The 20,475-nt window shown below is 44.0% G+C and overlaps 1 protein-coding gene across 1 annotated transcript in view; it reads right to left on the bottom strand.

The window, feature by feature from the left end:
- MMP25 (matrix metallopeptidase 25) overlaps positions 1–20,475 on the bottom strand; it is a 157,961-nt gene that overhangs the window by 60,681 nt on the left and 76,805 nt on the right. The window contains exons 2-3 of the mRNA XM_086931713.1: positions 19,752–19,884; positions 1,066–1,201 (exon numbers count right to left, since the gene is read on the bottom strand). Coding sequence (XP_086787839.1) covers positions 1,066–1,201; positions 19,752–19,884 — 269 coding nt within the window. The remainder of the gene's footprint in view (positions 1–1,065; positions 1,202–19,751; positions 19,885–20,475) is intronic.

The following is a 20,475-nucleotide window of genomic DNA, read 5'->3' as shown; positions in this document are numbered from 1 at the left end:
GAGAACACACGCTGATCCCTGACTGCCTTATGGACCTTCGTAGATGAATGCCGTAGAACTGCCTTTGCCTGGGTCCCTCAAAAACGGACTCTAGAAACCATTTCACGCTTCCTATTGCTTGATCCCCCACACTCTTCCCACAAAGTATCCCCATAACAACTTCTCTTGACCTGTCCATGCCCCCCAGATCCCTGGATATCTCTGTCCCCTAACCCAGACACCATCTTACCTGCTACAATGGATAATTGTACCCTTGTCCAAGATATATCTCATATGCCTCCAACCAGATACATAGGGGCCTTTGTCTGCCCGCCATCCCGATGTAAAACGGGACCTCCCGCCATAAGGACAGTGGTCCCTTGGGGGCCATTAGGATGCGCCCGCCACACTGGAGGGCGCATCCCGCATTTTTACCATTGCGGCGGGTGATGCTGAAAGCCCCGCCCGCCGCAATGCTAAAAATGCGCATTGTGCACTTCAATGCACAACGTGACAGGCACCTTACGGTGCCTGCAACATTGTACAGTGAAGTGCAGAGGGGTACCATAGGTACCTCCCCATGTGCACCCCCTAGGAGTCCCTGGGGGCCTGCAACGGACCCCCACAAGATATTCCTGCATGCCTTTCGGTGGCGGCGTTGCCGCCACAGAAAAGCATGTCCCCGCCTTCACCCTAATATGGATGGCAGTGTCTAACAGACACCGCCACCATATAAAACCCTTTTCCGCCCGGTCAACTCCTTGACCGGGCGGAAAACTGGCGGCCCCCCGGCATAGTAATATGGCGGGGGGGGGGGGAAATGGGTGGCGGGCAGGGAAGGATGTTGGGCGGACCGCCACCGTCCACATGGTGGTGGCGATCTGTCCGACATCCTAATGGATCCCAAAGTGCCTAGGAAACATCACACCACATGCATAAGAGACCCCCTATTGTCCGATAGAGGCTACTGGGCCCCTGTTCTGAAGCCCAGCTATGCTTTGTACTCCAGGGGCAAACAATAGCGCAATGTGAAAGCCAAGCTTCCTAACCAGAGACCCGCATACCCTCGACCGCAGAGTTTCCTACCTCCAGGTGAGGTGGGACTTGCTCCACACAGTCCCACTCAGCGCGTACCGCTTCCGGCGACGCATGATCTCCGAGGTGCCAATGATGTCCGGAAGTGAGCAGCGTGGCCGCTGCATCATGCTGATGGTGGCGTCATCTGGGGAGAGTACATGGCATCAGTGTGTGTAAACAAGGCATTGCTCAAACGTAGCAGGGGCATGAGAACAGTACGAGTATGAGACAAGCAGTTGTGAAAGAACAGCAGAAGCATAAGAACAATAATTGAACCAGAGTAGCAATGTGCAATTACAAGGGAGCACAGAAATATAGGTGGCTAAAAAGAACAATGCCTTTACCTTCCCGTGGAGCCATAACACCAACTTTCTGGTGGGTGAACAGCAAGAGAAATGTAAAGTGCTCCATTCGGTCGCATTGTGGCAGAAGACTTTTCAGGCCTACTTTGAGTATCTCCCACAGCCTGGGCTAGGAGGCAAAGTTGATGATTGCAGCCCCAAACACCCCCCGCATAGGTTAATCCAAGGGTATAATTAGGAAGCAGATCTTGGAGCACCAGTACATTTCCATTTCCCGGACCGTTGTGCCTCTTATGATGCCATGGTGCACCCTGGCTAGGATGATGGACTCTGACACAGGGCATCTGGACAGTGGGCATGCCAGAGGACCTCTGTCACTCTCTTTTGTAACTGTCTGTCAACATCAGGGCTTGCAAACCTAAATCACTGATTACCCACCCATGTAGTCCCTGCTTGGAGCTCACTGCTAATGTTGCTGCTTATAGTCTTTGCTGAGACGATAGCCGTATGACCTGCAGGCCATGGGCTTTATTGTCCTGAAGCAATCACTGGTCGCAACCATGGCACAGTAAAAGAAAGGCAAGGAAGATTTTCTTACGGCCTAGGAGTGGGACTTCTGAAGGCGCCAAGCAGGGCATAAGTCCTAAAAAAGAAGCTTGGCACTAACTAGGTAAGACAGTACACAAGTGTTATACCTGCTGCCAAAGTGACTGTGTTGATGGAATGTTGGTGCGTGAGGTGGCAGTGGAATGTTGGTGAGTGAGAGAGTGAGTTGGTGGAGGGGCTGAGCAGCAGGAAGGCTGCTCCTGGTGGGGTTTCTCTACATTATAACATCTTATCTTAAATAAACCTACTTGACTAATCTACATGGATCTGGACCAATGTTCTTCACCAACATATTTTGGCGACGACTTTATTGAAAAGAACCTGCATGTGCTATATGAATGGAATTTAACTGTCAAGCTTTAAGTAACTGCACATTAAAGAAGGATAACCTGAAGAAGCATCTCTTCTACAGCAAGCTTGCAACCCTGAGACCCACCAGTGACCTGAATAGCGATCACCCCCAACCCGGGCGTGTCAGTTCCTTCTGGACTTCCCCTCTTCCTGACAGCTGTAACTTTGGAAGAGGTGTCTGTATGCTATTTCCTTGGGAGAATGTCTCCATCAATAGGAGTTACCCAATGGTGCAGCAAGAGGAGCGTCTGGGCATACTGCCACTTGAGGGGGTGTCCCTGTCATATGGTGCAACAGCAGTGGCAAGTCCACAGGGCAGCTGATGTGGGACTTCCCCTCTGTCCCTGTTTGGTGGATGGAGGAGCCCCTTTGTTCGTACCTTGAGGAGGAGCATTTAGTGCGGGGCTCGTAGTCTCTGTTATGAAGTTGCGGCTTCACTCAAAGTGCCCCAGTGTCCATGTCAAGTGGAGCAGTGTACCTCCTGTTCATTCATTACCTTGGCGTTCGAGTTGTACATGTTGTAGTAGCAACCTTATCTTTGTTTATTTAAAGAAAGGAGATATGTTATACCTGCTGCTCAGCCAGAGTGACTGTGTTGATGGAATGTTGGTGCGTGAGGTGGCAGTGGAATGTTGGTGAGTGAGAGAGTGAGTTGGTGGGTGGGCTGAGCAGCAGGAAGGCTGCTCCTGGTGGGGTTTCTCTACATTATAACATCTTATCTTGAATAACCCTACTTGACTAATATACATGGATCTGGACCTATGCTCTTTACAACAGCAAGTTACATCATGGTGCATGACATCACAGAGTGTGAATTCGCAAGTGATACAACAGGAAGTGGCATCACAACCCTAGACCTCACTGGAAGCGACATCACAAGAAGTGACATCAGATCTTAAGACCTCACACAAATGTTTAGCAGGTCTATCATGAGTACATTTGCGCGCATTAGAATATTTAACAAATACAACTTTGCATCAAAGTTGTTCCTCAAAAGTGACACAACCCAGAGGCAAAACCTGGTCCTCAACTATATTTATATTTTTTGAACTCTGCCACAAAGAAATTGGGAAACAAAGAGAAACGTGGCAGTAAATATGTTCTGCTTAATTGGTTGCAAAGCCTGTATTTAAAAATACCTTATGGGGATAAGACACCTCCTGTATAGATCTTCGTGTGCCCAGTAAATCTCAGGGAATAATAACAAGTTTAAGATAACTGTAGGATAATGAATTTGCTGGAGAGATTTGTGTTTTGTCCAGTCACAGTTTTGAATCAAAGTAGTATAGAGGGTTTATGAAAGCACATCCATTGACACACAGATGACAGATTTTTATTTTATGTAGATGGGTAAGTGGGTTACTTCTTTTGACACAGAGATCCTTTTGTTACTTGCAGTTCACACATTGTAATTCTAATATAGCACAGTGAACTATGAAGGACATGACTCCTTCACTTTGAAACCCTTGCTGTCTACTGTAACACGTTCCTGTACATTGATTTACACATATATGATTTATTGTCAATGTACAATATGTAAGTTTGATGTAAAGCAATCTGACACCCTGGATTGGGATGAGTAGTGCTATAGACAAAATAAAGCAAAATAGTAGCATTTTCATTGTTATTTGTGTAAATACTGGGACAGACCTACACATCTGAAATTCTTACAGTACATACACTATTGTACAGGGACTGAGCAAAGCCAAAAGCATGCCTCTCTTAAGTAACTGTGAAATAATAACAAGCCGTGAGCGACTGTGTCCCCTCCATTGCATTTTCAGCTCAGTGTGAGGTTCCAGATAGCTCCCAGAGAGGATACTCAATCAAAGGGAGGCCTGTTGGCACCTTAACTTCGGCCTTTGTTTTTGGGCTCAGCTAGAATTTAAAATAGCAAAGACCCCTCGCCCGCATGTTGCTACTTGGAAGGAAAGCAGACAAGATGCAGGTGCTGCTGAATGGGTCCAGGTGTCTGAAAATTACACCTGGATGAGTTCAGCATATTTCTGTGGGGTCCAACTTCTTAGCAGGGGAGATGGCGTCCACCTTGTGAAAAGAGTGGGTAGACGTTGTCTACCTGCCTGTACCCTTGACTTGTGCACTGGTACCAAGAACAATATGCCTGCCCAGTCTCTGAAGAGGCTTCGATGACATGTGGCAAAAGAACACTGCTGCAGCCCATCAGTGCTCAGCATACTGACCAGAGAGAAAACAGAACTGAAACTAGAGTTAAAGAAGTGGAGGAAAACATAGATGTCCCACAGGTTGGCATTGTCAGAAGCTTTCGTGGTAATGGGTCGCAACAAGCGTGTAGGGCCCCTCCCTGGCTTTCTGGTGCATGAGCACCTCATTCAAAATAAAAACACAGCAGAGGAGTGCCTTTTGAGGCCGCTCCAGCATGTTGAGGCATCTGTGGTGGATAATGTTATCTGCCTCATAAGGAGTATATCACAAAACCAAGCACTGCCATCTTTTGTGATATATAAATATATTTAGTAATGGAATCGTGAGACTTTGGAAAGAGCGGACCTTGGAGCAAGCAGCACTGTGAAGGCCACACTCACAGACATGGTATTAAATGTTTAAAAGAAATTAGAGGGTGTTCATTTAGGCTGAGCAACCAGAAAAGTAAGGGATGGAAATAGGAGGCTAATCTGAAAGACTTGACATCCTTTAAAATGTGTGCTTCAGATGTCCTCTTTAAAATGTTATGTTATGATATATTATGTTATATGGATCTGTATAGCACACTAATCACCCAAGAGGGTTTCCAGGCATTTGGGCAGGTGTGTACGTTTGTGGTCCCCAAGGTACCTATATGAAGAGCCAGGTCTTCAGCTTCTTGTGGAATTCAAGAATTGCTTTGGTGGATGTAGGGAAAGAATGCGGTGGGTTGGTGTAGGGCTTTGTAAGTGTGTGTGAGAAGTTTGATTTGACTTAGCATGTGAATGGGGAGCCAGTGCAGCTTCCTGAGGTGTGGTGTGATGTGGGTGCGGCATGGGAGGTCAAGTATGGGCCTAGTGGATGTGTCTGGATGGTCTGGAGTCTGTGTAGGAGTTGTTTGGCGATTCCAGTGAAGAATGTGTTGCCGTAGTCCAGCCTGCTGGATGAAAGGATTGAAACCCTGGTAAACCTGGGGAGAGCTGGCTGTTGCTTTCTCCAGACCTGAGCCTGAACACTCTGATCCAGAACAGAACCTTGACAGGCGTCACTTGAGCTGGCACCGCGGAGTGTAACTGATTCTGTGAGACCACGAGGCTGTGGAGGGCCAGTACCATGGGAAATAGCCTGCGATCACATAGCTGAGTTGGCGAAAGCCTTCTTGGAAATTCTAGACACCAACGTTGGATAATTCTTCATTGCAGTTGTTGCAGTGGCTTTGGGTGTGCTCTGAGGACTGCAGCATGCATTTGTCTCCTAGATGTTGTGGGTGTACGGGGGACAGGGGGCTGCTTCTTTGTAGTTGATGTGACTGTATTTCATACGACTCGCATTAGAGCCTCAGGGCTACTGTAAGTGATAGAATTTGGACCTGATTCACAAACGGCCTCTGTCGTTGCAGCGGAGGCCTCGCAATTGTGGCGCGGGCACTAGTGGAGGGACCTCCGTACAGTAGTTTCCCAATGCAGAGGACCCGCCACAAGTGCGGGACCCCCGCCATGACTGCGTGGCCTCTGCCGCAACAGCAGTGGCACTTTGCGAATCAGGTCCATTGTGAGGAATGCAGAGTTTAAAGTTACATTCGTTATGTTTTGCTTTGTTTAACTTTTCTGAATGGAAATCACTTTTCTGATTGAGCAGGGATATTAAATCAAAGTATAAGAGTGGTGTTATTACAGACCCTGTTTTATGTGATCACTTTGAGTTAATAAACCATTTATTTATGAAAAATGCACCATTTACTTGATTCAAGAGCACATCACCAGTCTTCTTTACAAATGTTTTTGAATTTGTCCCTTTCATTAGCAGACTAGTCCTCATTGTTACTCCTGGTCTGAAGATCCTGGGCTTCCATAGTGACAATGTAGAGCAAGACCCCTTGGTTTTCACAGCATCCTCCTCCTTCACACTGCGACCTGCACTGCTTGCAAGCCTATTCTCCTGGTACTAGGGATCGTGAGGACAGCTGGGTAATTCTTGTAGCATTTCTTGCCCTTGTCCTCAGAACCTCAAGAATCAGATCCTACTGCAAGCTCACTGAATGCAGAGAACCTCCTTGTCAGGCTTTAACTCTCAGGGGTAATGAAGTCGAAACAAGGGTGGAGCGGGGTAGGACACTCATATGAAGATAACATGAGATTGGCTCACAATAAATGTATTGTCCAGGCAGTTTTATGATGCACAGTTAAATGTTCCACAGTGAAGTAAAATGAGCTTTCTTCTTAGCACTCTACACTTTGGGCAGCTGCCCTTTGCTTCTTATGACCAATATGGACGGTGCCCAACATGAAGAGCTGTCTGCCTCCTTTAGCAATGCAAACATCTCTGCAAGTGGGGGAATCATAGAGGGACACAAAGAGGTGAGTAGCAATGGTTTAAGCATTTGGCCTTGTAAAACAGTTTCACCTTCTCAATTTACTGTGCAGTGGGTTTTGTCAAGCCTTGGATTTCATCACACTGTTTCCAGACTCTGTCTGCAGAGGGGGATTTAGGACCAATGGGGATTGGGCAGTGAATTTTGCTTATGACTTTTCCAAAGTCATAAGTGGGTATTATAGAGAACAGTTTGTCATGTGCTTATCTAGGTTCCTGATCGATACTGTGACCTTATTCCCCTATTCGGCTATAAAGCCCCTTTTTCCCTATATTGGCATAACCGTTCAAGTGCGATTTTCTGAAAAGTCATCTCTGGCCTCACACGAGCAGAGCCACAGAGCCACATTCCAGCATGACTCTCTGCTACTTCCTTTGCGACCAATTAGTGCAATGACAGAGCAGCAGTCACTATCTGATATTCCTAGATAACACTCCGAGTTCTTCAACAAGATAAAAACTTAGCAAACCTGGAAATCCCCGCTTGCTATGTTTTGATTAGTAATGGAACTCTAATGAGCAACTGATAACTATCACTTCCTAGTGACATCTTTAATTGACGTCTTATGTCCAGCAAACTTGCGTCAAACCCGGCACCTGTCAGGTATAAATATTACCAACGTTGCCTTAAGCAAAGAGCGAACATGTTGCTGATGCCAGCTGCCTGCATGACCCCGTGTTGGTAAAAACTAGCACTCTGTCGCTGCAGCCTGCTATCCTGTGGTGGTGAAGCTACTGATTACCATTATCGCCGCTACAGCGCGACCTATGGTGCAGTACGCTTGAGGAGCCGTGCAGCCGTCCTCTGCGAAGACATCCAGCCCAGCTGCCCGCGGACGCTGTCACCCCTCCTTCCTCGACGCGCTGAGAGAAGCCGCTGCCTTTCTCGTGCAGAGAAATCCAGTCCCGGCGCTTCCAGTTTACCCTCGCGGGTGACTGGGATATCGAGAGAGACCCCTGAAGGAGATACCAATCCTCCATCATTCTATTCAGAGGTATGGTGTTGACTAAACCCTTAGACGAGAATTCTTGAAACAAACCTTGGCAAAACCAACTTAACTTAAGCTACTTACTTACTCCCCTTCTCACGTGTTAGGCTTAGGTCAGGCACACTGGGGTAGGCTTAGTTAGAAGCACCAGTTGAGTATGTTAGCCTAATGTATATATGACTGTATATATGTTTTATTACTTTTAAACCATTGTATGGCTAAGAAACCATATCAATGCTTTTACAGTTCTATTTCGCTATTCTTATCTTACTGTACGTACTTTTTATAATAACAATTATTGCAATTGTGGCAATACATTTCTCTTGTACGAGAAGAAAGACTGTTCAATAAATGTTAACCCTTTATTGATACACGCCCGTCTCTCTATTCTCTACATACTGTGAAAGTAAACTGCACTAGACTGACTGAGTGAAATCTATGTCTATTGTTTCACACGACCCTAGAGATCGACTCTTGATCTGAGGAGCAAAGTTGTCATGTTGCACGGTTGTTGGAAAGCTGAATCCCTTCTTGTCTGTGCCAAGGAAGCTGATCACTTCCTATGCAGAGAAGAAAGTTTCCAGTGACCTCTGAGCTAGTTGGTAACACAACCCAATTAAGTTTAGCATAGTCAGTGGAGGCCTGGAATATGAGCAGTTCCACGTCGATACTACTGTTTATGTTATTCCAATGCGCAGGGCCTAGTGGGAAACTAGGAACTACACTACATGGCGCCCTAACGTTTGGTAAGGCGATAAACTAACGCAAGACTTATAGAGTAACTCAGTCGTGCATATTTCACACCCCTTTCTCCCGTAAATACTCCAATAGACGTCTGGAGTGGGTGAAAGGTTAAAATCCGCCCGACCTTAGTAGGAAGAGATTCCTATGTAAAGCTCTGGTTTATTCAACGTTGAAGGATACAGTGTTCCAAAATATTGTGCATCTAATCTTTGTCTCCTTGGAGACCTACTCTGCAAAAACTGCATTTATACAATGTCAGTAGAAAACAACGGCACCACTGGGGCCGCAGTAGATGCGACTCAGCAAGGTCCCGAATACACAGACCCGGGTGCTATTATCATCCCGGTCCAGTTAAGAAGATCTATAACTTTAAAACTTATAGAACACGGACTGACACCTCAGGGTGGTACAGTAATTTTCGTGATAGAGGCTCACGAGTATCGGCAGACAGGTATTCTATTCATGGATAAACTTTCCAGCGGTAAACGCTATAACACAAGAGTTTCACTATTACAAAATAGAGGAACCTCCGGGAGAGTACGCTCCTTTCGAGGAGGTTGAAATCCCACTTAAATTTCAAGAGCACCTGCTCTGGTTTAATGGCGCCCTAAAACACAATGATCACATAACTAGGCTCGGTCCACTAGGTAGACCAGGAGCCACGTGGCCGGTTCTAGCCAGCTACACACCACATCCTGACATTATAAAAATGTCTAGAGAAGAGCTGTTAGTACAGCTAAACACATTAATAAAAATACATAGGCAATTAGTCCAATATGTAATACGGACTGCAACAGTCCAGCCAGCTGTTAATTCACACCAGCTGACCCCTCATCAGGGGAACACAAATAAAATTACACCACAGAACATACAGTCATGTCTTGGTAAAACACCCGTAAAACGGGAACAAATTCCTTTCTGGTTAGCCCAGAAAATAACTCAAATAGAGGCAGTATTTCCTGATACTACCCCTATTGAGAAACACAGAATCTTGACCATCTGCCTTCCTATGGGAATCGCACCACACGTGGAGGACTGCGACACTTGGGGTACAGTCTTTGCTTCCATTTATACAAAAACACACGGTGTTCCGTCTATGGCGGTAATACCAGACGTGCTAAAACAGATTCAAAATGAATTCGGTCCAGAACCCGCTTTAAATCTAGGTATGAAATTACTGAAAGACTTCAAGCAGGTCACGGCTATATTATTAGCCAATGTAAAAGGAGAAGCAGCATCTGTGGCGATTCGCCAGAAGTTGAGGGAAACAGATATAAAAGATCCTGTTGAGCTTGCCAAAATCATAGAAAAATGCTATGAAGAATTAGGTAGAGACAGCTTGGGTGGGAAACCAGTTAAGCCCCAACTGCTCGAAAATCCAGAAAAATTATTTATTAAAAATAATTTAAACACTCCTAAAAAGAGCTGGGATGGAAATAAACAATCCACTCCCAAGGAAAAAGTTTTCCAGTCCAGAGGAAGGTCTCCTCGACGGAGGGAAAGAACTCCGACTCGAGAACGCCAGTCTCCCCAACGGGAGCCCTCTGAGAAAAGATATAACCTTAGAAATAGGGATAATATAAAAAGACCTGATAGATATCAAAGTATTGATACACGTCCCTCTCGATCTCTTCCACAGAATTCGGAAAGAAGAGGACGGTCAGACCCAGGAGAGCACACCAAGTCCAAAGACAAGGAACCTGCTCAAAATAAGAAATCTCAATTTCAGAAAAAGAAGGTAGCCAGTACTAGAGTAATCAACCATGCCGAGAATACTGAGGACACAGTTGAAAAACGGGGAGTGGGCATTGACAATGTTGGACAGTGCAGCAGAAATCAGTATAGCGCGCAAGAACTTGATGAGTCATCTGGAGACAGTGGACACGAATGAATACATTCAGGTTGAAACTGCCGACGCCAGGCTTAGCGAGCCCCATAAAATATACGAAATAACATTGCGTATAGAGGGTGATAAGACTAGGAAAATTAGGGGTCTATTTTGGGATAAGCTCTCAAAAGGCTATGATATTCTGTTAGCTGAAAAAGATTGGCCCCCAGAGTTTGTCAGGGAGTGCCCTTGTGGCGAAGAAGTGATTATGCCTGCCTTCTCGAATCACATACCGATTCATAAGAAATACACATATGCAAGGAAATGGGCAGTAGCCCAGGCACCTGCATTGTATAAAAATCATGTAGGATGGGATGAGGATTCACCGCCTCACAAAATCCAACTAAAAAGTGAACCAACTGCCCAACGGCAGTATCCCATAAAGCAAGAAGCTAAAAAACAAGTCAGGGAGATCTTAGATCAACTTGAGTACCAGGGGGTGATTGAAACATGCACCTCTCAAATGAACAATCCTTTGTTTCCTGTCTCCAAGCCAGACAATTCATATCGTCTAGTTTTGGACTACAGACACCTTAATACATGTTGCAAAACTTTTGCAGTACAAAACTCGCATAGTGCAGCCCTAATGAATAATATAGTTAGGAAAAAATATAAAACGACATTAGACATTTCTAATGGTTTCTTTTGTCAAAACATTGCACCAGAAAGCAGATACTTGACCGCTTTCTCCGCATTTGGGTCACAGAAAAAATTCTGTCGACTCCCACAGGGGTTCAAGAACAGCCCAGGACTATTCTCAGCTAGGGTAACAGAGTTACTACAAATCTATGATGATGAAGCATTATCTTACGTAGATGATATTTATCTCACAGACGACGACTTGGATACTCACTTGAAAAGAGTGAACACCATTATACTTGGGTTCGCAGCAGAGGGTTACAAATTCAACTTTAAAAAGTCTCGAATTGCCCATCTGACAGTACTGTTTTTAGGGTACGAATTATCAAGTGAAGGGAAAAGCCTAGCGGACAACTTCTTAGAGAAGTGCGCTGTACTCCAAGCTCCAAAAACGCTGAAGAATTTACAATCAATACTAGGTTTTCTGAATTTCGGAAGAACTTACATACTAAATTACGCAGAGAGGGTTAAACCTCTCGACGAACTAATAAAACCTGATTTAAAACAAATCAATTGGACTCAAAAACACACAGAAATTTTGAGATCACTGCAAACAGACATGTTAGCAAAAACAAAATTAGATACACGTGACAACACGATCGATCTAGTAATCCGAGTCATCCCAGGAAGATGCGGATTCACGTACCTAACCTCTAATGAGGGAGAAAAGGTACCAATTTCAATTAAATCTCACTTGTACACACAAGCAGAAAAAACATTCAGTCGCACAGAAAGAACTGTGAACGCAGTGCAAATCGCATTAGCAAATGAACGAGAACTAGCACACGGCAAACGGATTAATATCCTTACAGCGGAATCCGCCTTCGAGGCGCTATTCAGCCCAGTAAACCTGCCTACAGTGTCACTGGATCCAAAATGGATACAGTGCATAGATTCTCTAGGAGCGGAAGACGTGAAATACTATTTCGCCCCGCAATACGAAGAACTGAATGATTTAGAATATGAAGAAGAATATCCTCTGCCAATCGAAATCCTGCCTCTCCCACAATACGCATGTATAATCTATACAGATAGCTTTGTACAGCATTTCAACGTAGAGAGTAAATCCTACAGTGCAGCATGTGCGATCATTAAAGGTCGTTGGCTGTGCGGTAAATTCAGACCGAAAGTAACAAAAACTGAATCTGTAAGAAACTGTTCGGTTCAGAGAACTGAAATCAGATCTTTAAAGATGGCGCTCGAAAATGCAGAACGTGAATTCCCGACACTTATAGTGTGCGATTCTCATTTTTGCGTCAACTCTTACAACAATAAACTGCAGAGTTGGATCGAAAACGACTACAAAGATGACACAGGTGCCACAATAAAGCATAAATTGCTCTGGAACGAGGTAGCTCTTTTACATAAAGAACTACAAAAGACTCACGTGATTCACGCACAGAGTCTTCAACGTGATGGCGTTCACGTTGCAGGGAATTCATTGGCTAATACAGCCACCGCGGAAGCAGCTAAACCGGCTTCCGTAGCCACAAAAAAGCGTACAGATAAGTACATAGACGGGGAAACCATGCTAGCAGTAAAAACGACCGTAAAAGGCGACTGTGCAGCACTACCCGTAAACTATCCACTCAATTATGCATACATAATCGATGCAAACTCCGTTCCTTTTGCTCGAATCCCTGGAGTGGGGGACAGAGTAATTCCAAACATGAACAGGAGAATATTTTTAATAGCAGACGCACACATGGGTTTGGGTCTACGGCACAGAGAGATCAAGGAATCACTGACTGAATTACAATCAGTATTCTGGTGGCCGGGAATGAGTGTAGAACACCAAATATATGCAAACAACTGTGAAAACTGTAATAGGGATCGCAGTAAGGAACCTTGCTACCGGCTACCAGTCAGAAAGAGCGTAACGCTGCCTACACCCCATCCTGCGTCCTATTAACAGTTTAGACGAAAAGCACTTAAAAAAATGAGGCCTCCAGCACTCGGCTGACGCTAGAACGGTTATAAAAGATTTGCGAGTCCATATCGGCATATACGCAATTACCACGTTCCATTCTGACCAGGGTCCTGCTTTCAGCTCTCGAGCCTATAAGGAGGCCATGGCTAGCATGGGAATTGGGTTGCGGTATTCTTGTCCGTCGCACAAGTGTGATAGAAAGAAAAAACCGGGACATAAAGCAATCTATAACAGCGAAGGTATTAGGTTCAGGCGCTGGGTGGGTCAAACATTTAATAAGTGTCCAGACTAGTCTTAACAACATGCCAAGAAATTCTCTAAAAGGTTTCAGCCCATACGAACTATTGTTCGGAATAAGAATGAACGTTCAGGACCTCGATAGTCAGATGTCAGTGGTACAAGCAGAAACAAAGCAGTTTGAAGTAAAAGACCGTTTGGCTGTTTTACAGGAACTGAATGAAACAAGAAAATCATTAAGCAACATAAAGTTAAAGCAACAGCCAAGTACCACTGACGAGGCACCACCCGCAACAGCCCCAGCAAGGCCTGTCTGGATTCCAAAGATTGGGGATCTAGTCAGAGAAAAGATCGCGGTTAAGAAGGAATTTGGGCCTTCTTACAGAAAAGCAGTACCTGTCTTGGCAGTCACCGGAACAAGATCAGTTGTGCTACCGCCCCTTGCTGGTAAAAAGGAGAACAGAGTCGTGTCCATCGACCTGGTAAAACCACAAGCATGTGGCCTATAATCAACAGTAGGCCCAGTGGACTCCCAAGAAACAACAGAATACCCAAACTTGCAACAATCCAAGAGGTTCAAACTGAAAGACTAATCACATTCGATCAGCCTGCAGTGCACAATGAAGGACTATGCAATACAGCCATGGAACTCGTGCCTCTTGAAACACAGATTGAAACAGTTCATCAAGAAACAACACCAGTCTACAATGATGTGGCATCAGAAAATGCTACCGAGAGACAGATTGAAAGAACAATCCCATCAATTGACAGAACTGCCTCTGGTTATTTCATCAACTTCGACAACTTCTCTGAAGATGAAAACGATCCCGAAGTGATGCCAGAAACAAAAAAGTCTTTTAAAGAAAAAGCAACGGAACTCTTTCATCAACTGAAGGAAATCTACCTAATTTCCCCTTGGCTAGAGTTCTGGTTCGGTCTAGGTGTATTTTTCCTCCTGCTTTGGCTCATCATGGTACTGTGTTTGGGAAAATTCATTGAAGGAAAATATATTACAATGGACACAGCAAGTCAGAACATCAACCTAGTCCTGAAACCACACAGATCATCCCACGTGAAGAAAAGAGAACTGTCAACAGTAAATGTCACAGCAATTCCAATACCTGGTGGGGTAGTATGGGAGAAAACAGACTATGAGATCTATGGTCCGGTCGAAATCCTGAAGTATCCTCATCAACTAAAGGTTTCCTTAAGTGACTTTGTGACACCAAGTACATTCTCTGATGATTGGGACTTTAACAGTATTAATGACATGATGTCTGATTTAGTAATGTCAGCTAGATTCACAGATCATGATTATTTACAAGGTTCATCTAGTTATGAGCAGTTATTCTGTTACACCCACTATGGGGATCATTACTTGCATAAATCTGCACAGCCTAGAAATGTTTTTATGTATAATCAATGGGAACATTGTTCTACACCACCTAAAAGCAGTTCTAAAGCATTTTTTGAGAAATTCAAATATTTTTCAGGGTTTAACACCAGTGATGCAGAAACGTTTTATTATAAACTGTTAGATAAAACAGGAATGAAAACAATGCTGACAAATTCTAAATTGATATATTCAGAAGCATTTTATGACAAAATGATGACATTTGGTTTTGATTATTGGAAAAATAATATTGAAACTAAATCAATTTGGGGTACAAAAGATTGGCAGGTGCAAGGCATAGAAGCACTGTTTAGAACCTGCATGATACCAGAACAAATGTTATTTTTAAATGACACTGTACACCAAACATCTTGTCTTGGCCTAGCCAAGAACAGAGAAATGAAAACGCCGTCTATACCAAAGCCAATACCTGAAAATACAACAGCTGATATTGAGTTAGACGTGTCACACATTTTAAATTTCAACAGAACACATCCTGATTGGAAAAAGTGGTTAATCTGGCCTACAGACACAAATAGCTGTCAAGATAGATTCCTGAATAAAACACAGGGTTTAAAAATGACCAGATTAGACTCTAGATACTCCCAGAGACAACATCCAGGGATTATAACAACATACAGTGTAGGGAAACTCTGCCTAGAATGGCTAACTACATCCACACTGGCTGAAATTAAGCAACACTTGTCTTTATTAAAAGATGGTGCTGATTTGCGCGACTTCATTCTTGGACCACGCAAACAGCGTCAAAAGCGTTTCATAGCGACCAGCATCTATGCTGCTTACAACGAGGCTTGGAAAGTAAAGCAAATTGAAACTGCTGAAAAAATACGAGAAATTGATCGTATTAATTTGGAAAAATCACTTTCTGTAGTAGACAATGGGTTAATGACTCTGTCTTCCAGAATATATTCTTTGGACAATATTGTATCCTCTGCCTTTGATGTGATAGACAGAGATTTGCTAATGTTACAACATGGCCAGTCTCAATTACGCTCTATTATAGAATTAGGCTGGACGCTGCAAAATCTTCGTTCAGGCTATGTGCCTTGGCGTCTGATAAACACAACGTCATTATTTTCCATTTTTAACCTTACTGATAAACAGATCAGTTTGGCACAGAAAGGAGCAGACTATACAATCTTGAGCATCGAGAAACTCGAGAGATTACCATTGACAATGTCAGAGAGTCCTGTCATTGAATGGATAATACACGGAATTATCACAATTCCGATAACAACTTTCCGATTTCATAAATGCCTTGAATACATACCTGCTGGCCAATATGAACAATTGGGTAAGGGATATGTAAAATCCGAATGGAAATTACCATACACTCATTCTTGCTATAGTGACAGCGACAAAAATGTATTTCTTAGTGGTGACAACTGTAAACACTCACTAAGCGGTATACTTTTGTGTCAGGGTATTAATTTACACGGAGCATGTGATGGCAATTCAAACAACCTTTCATGCCACCAGCTAGTCACACCTGCAACTCAGATAGAGCCCTTCTTTATGCAACTCGCAAACGGGAGTTACATTCTAAGAACGGATCACAGGTGCTGTGGCCTCGCGCCCGGAAAAAGTTATCTAGTGCAAGTAACGTCCATGGTCAAATGTTGCATGCAAGCATTGTTCCCGAGCGGGCCTCCAGACATAGTGACTCCCCTCTGGCCTCGTCTGAATCTCTATTCTATACGAATTGATACATTAAGCAAAATGAAATCTGTGCTTTTACAGACAACAGTGCCTATAACGTCATCTAAAGAGACGTATGATCTTCTAGTCGCAAGGACGGCTACTGAAGTCCATGACCTTTTATCAACAAATTGCCCCGTGCATTTCGTACAAATGCTCGACCAACTCCTTAACATGTCTAGTGCTACAAGCATCCCAGGCATATTTAAGACAGTCTTTACGGGACTGCTGACACCCTTCCAGGCAATTTTGGGAATCTTTCCTAATTTTGTGCACTCCATCTTTGGTGGTATTCCACTATTTTTTGGACTCATCGCAGGGATTCTATTTTTGACCCTTCTGCTACGTTATGGCAAACCTCGGCTCAGACATAGCTCCCATGGGAATGGAAGAGACAATCCTAGCAATGCGCTACAGGGACAGGATAACTAACGTCCTCGGATTGGCCAGGCTGAGAGATCTAAACATGACCTGGTTCCTTTCATTCAGACCAATATGGCAAAATTGCATTTTACCTGTGCTACGGTGTATGCTTTGCGGCGATGAATGCGTGTTGGACATCTGTCTTTCACTTCCATCAGCAGTACCAACGGACGTCGATACTTTGCTAAGTCCAATAACGGCTCACGCATTGTGTTGTCCCCAGCGGCTACCAATCCTGATGACGGCATTCGTGGAGACTCCTGTACTACAGCCAAGTGGTAACAGTGGAGCGAGTGACAAAAGCAACATCATCCAGGTACAACGTTCTGTGAGCAGGGCTGGTCCTGTCTTCGATGACAGCAATCATTCTCACACCTGCCAAGTTACAGCGCTATCTAATTTGGTTGAACTATCACCTGATTTTGTAGACCAATTCTTTGCGAGCCTGTCTGATACGATGTTCTCACCCACAGAGAAACAATAACTTTTGAGAAGCTTTCCGACACACAGCGTTCCCATGAACTCTGAATTCGGCCTTCAGTTTTGATCAACATAAAACTGCCAGGAGCTTTGGTAAACTGATTTTTCTTTGAATTGGACAATTTTTGAATATTGACCCTTTCCTTTTGGCACGAACAATTCTTTGCTTAACGTAAAAACTATTCTTAGAGAACAGAAGCTTCACACTTCTATTTCTAAAAAACACATCTAGAGACATAACAACATAACACCAGCCTCTAGCACACATATTATTACAATGCATTTTTATGTGATGATTTATCTCGCATTTCTTCTGTCAGAGATACTTCATGTGTAATTCTTTATGCATAATCGTTCATTGATTTCATATGCAATAATTTTTGAATGATTACTATGCTTTTAAAACTACGTACAGTACCTAAATTCCATGTATTACAAGTACGCCTATTTCGAATGCATTTATGTATTTTGGGGTGGGCTATGTTACACCATGTTACACATGCATCTAATTGCTTAGTTTTAGTAATTTTGATGGACATGAATTCGTGGAGTGGGTGTCATGTGCTTATCTAGGTTCCTGATCGATACTGTGACCTTATGCCCCTATTCGGCTATAAAGCCCCTTTTTCCCTATATTGGCATAACCGTTCAAGTGCGATTTTCTGAAAAGTCATCTCTGGCCTCACACGAGCAGAGCCACAGAGCCACATTCCAGCATGACTCTCTGCTACTTCCTTTGCGACCAATTAGTGCAATGACAGAGCAGCAGTCACTATCTGATATTCCTAGATAACACTCCGAGTTCTTCAACAAGATAAAAACTTAGCAAACCTGGAAATCCCCGCTTGCTATGTTTTGATTAGTAATGGAACTCTAATGAGCAACTGATAACTATCACTTCCTAGTGACATCTTTAATTGACGTCTTATGTCCAGCAAACTTGCGTCAAACCCGGCACCTGTCAGGTATAAATATTACCAACGTTGCCTTAAGCAATGAGCGAACATGTTGCTGATGCCAGCTGCCTGCATGACCCCGTGTTGGTAAAAACTAGCACTCTGTCGCTGCAGCCTGCTATCCTGTGGTGGTGAAGCTACTGATTACCATTATCGCCGCTACAGCGCGACCTATGGTGCAGTACGCTTGAGGAGCCGTGCAGCCGTCCTCTGCGAAGACATCCAGCCCAGCTGCCCGCGGACGCTGTCACCCCTCCTTCCTCGACGCGCTGAGAGAAGCCGCTGCCTTTCTCATGCAGAGAAATCCAGTCCCGGCGCTTCCAGTTTACCCTCGCGGGTGACTGGGATATCGAGAGAGACCCCTGAAGGAGATACCAATCCTCCATCATTCTATTCAGAGGTATGGTGTTGACTAAACCCTTAGACGAGAATTCTTGAAACAAACCTTGGCAAAACCAACTTAACTTAAGCTACTTACTTACTCCCCTTCTCACGTGTTAGGCTTAGGTCAGGCACACTGGGGTAGGCTTAGTTAGAAGCACCAGTTGAGTATGTTAGCCTAATGTATATATGACTGTATATATGTTTTATTACTTTTAAACCATTGTATGGCTAAGAAACCATATCAATGCTTTTACAGTTCTATTTCGCTATTCTTATCTTACTGTACGTACTTTTTATAATAACAATTATTGCAATTGTGGCAATACATTTCTCTTGTACGAGAAGAAAGACTGTTCAATAAATGTTAACCCTTTATTGATACACGCCCGTCTCTCTATTCTCTACATACTGTGAAAGTAAACTGCACTAGACTGACTGAGTGAAATCTATGTCTATTGTTTCACACGACCCTAGAGATCGACTCTTGATCTGAGGAGCAAAGTTGTCATGTTGCACGGTTGTTGGAAAGCTGAATCCCTTCTTGTCTGTGCCAAGGAAGCTGATCACTTCCTATGCAGAGAAGAAAGTTTCCAGTGACCTCTGAGCTAGTTGGTAACACAACCCAATTAAGTTTAGCATAGTCAGTGGAGGCCTGGAATATGAGCAGTTCCACGTCGATACTACTGTTTATGTTATTCCAATGCGCAGGGCCTAGTGGGAAACTAGGAACTACACTACAAGTTTAGGGCCAGAATCACTGGGCAGTAGTTCGCGTGAGGATTGATCTTGCCTCACTAGGGTTTTGATTTTGAGTCATCCGCTGCTGTCTTTGTCAAAAACTCTTGTTCGCAGAGGGTCTGGAGCCTGTCCGCCGTACGATCACTCACCTGCTGTTCTAAAGTCTGATGAAAGGTTTACTGCCAAGGCAGGGTGAGGCAATCCTGTGAGCCTCAACTCTGACATCCCTACAGTGTGACATGCATTAATCTACCCCTATCCACCTCATGAGCTGCTGAACAATACTACAGCCCTCTCGCCTACAGGGCATTATCCATTACTAACCCTTTACCTACAATCTGACCTGCAGCACTGTCCCCATTCCTGTTCCTGCTCCCACTTACCGAGTGTCCCCGTCTCTTTCAGACCGGCAAACCGCTGCATGGTTTTGATGGCGGATGTCAGCCCCTCCAGTGTCTGTTGTTGGGCCGTCAGGGGGTCTGGGGCAGGCAGGTATCCATATCGTGTCAGCCAATCCTGTGGGGTGGGGGAAGGGGAAACATTTTTGTTATCTCATATTATATCAAAATGATTGCTATGCAAATTCAGAGATAACTGATGCCGGCGCTGAGTGCTCTCTTGTAAGACATTGAATATTACCAATGTGTGTATAGTTCAATTGATACAGAGGTGATCATTGGCAGTGTATTATAACAAAGTATGTATCTTTATTCCTACTTATGCAGTTCTTAAGCAGGTAGGAAGCCCATGTTTTGCAGCAATAGCTGCTTCTTCATGCCTATATTTCAATCATCATGCTCGATTCTAAGATTTTTCGTGATATATTTGAATTATAAAGTCTCCCGCCATCGTAAATGATATGTTAATAATACTCCCTGAGGAAGCAGCTAGCAATGCGAAACACGTGCCAACTTGCAGTAAATTACTTCATAAAAGGAAATACATATAATAATAGATATTTATATAGCACACACTAACTTTCTTCGTAGCCCCTGAATGATACGTGTTATCTTCCCCCGCATTCGATGGCGGTAATTTTATCGATCTTAAAGAGATAAAGATTTTTGTTGGCCATATTGAGTGAGGAGCATCCATCTTGGAGGTTAC

This window comes from Lissotriton vulgaris, chromosome 7, assembly GCF_964263255.1.
Source record: "Lissotriton vulgaris chromosome 7, aLisVul1.2, whole genome shotgun sequence".
Classification (NCBI taxonomy): domain Eukaryota; kingdom Metazoa; phylum Chordata; class Amphibia; order Caudata; family Salamandridae; genus Lissotriton; species Lissotriton vulgaris.
Note: the sequence above shows the minus strand (reverse complement) of the source record. Positions and strands in the feature narration are given on the sequence as shown.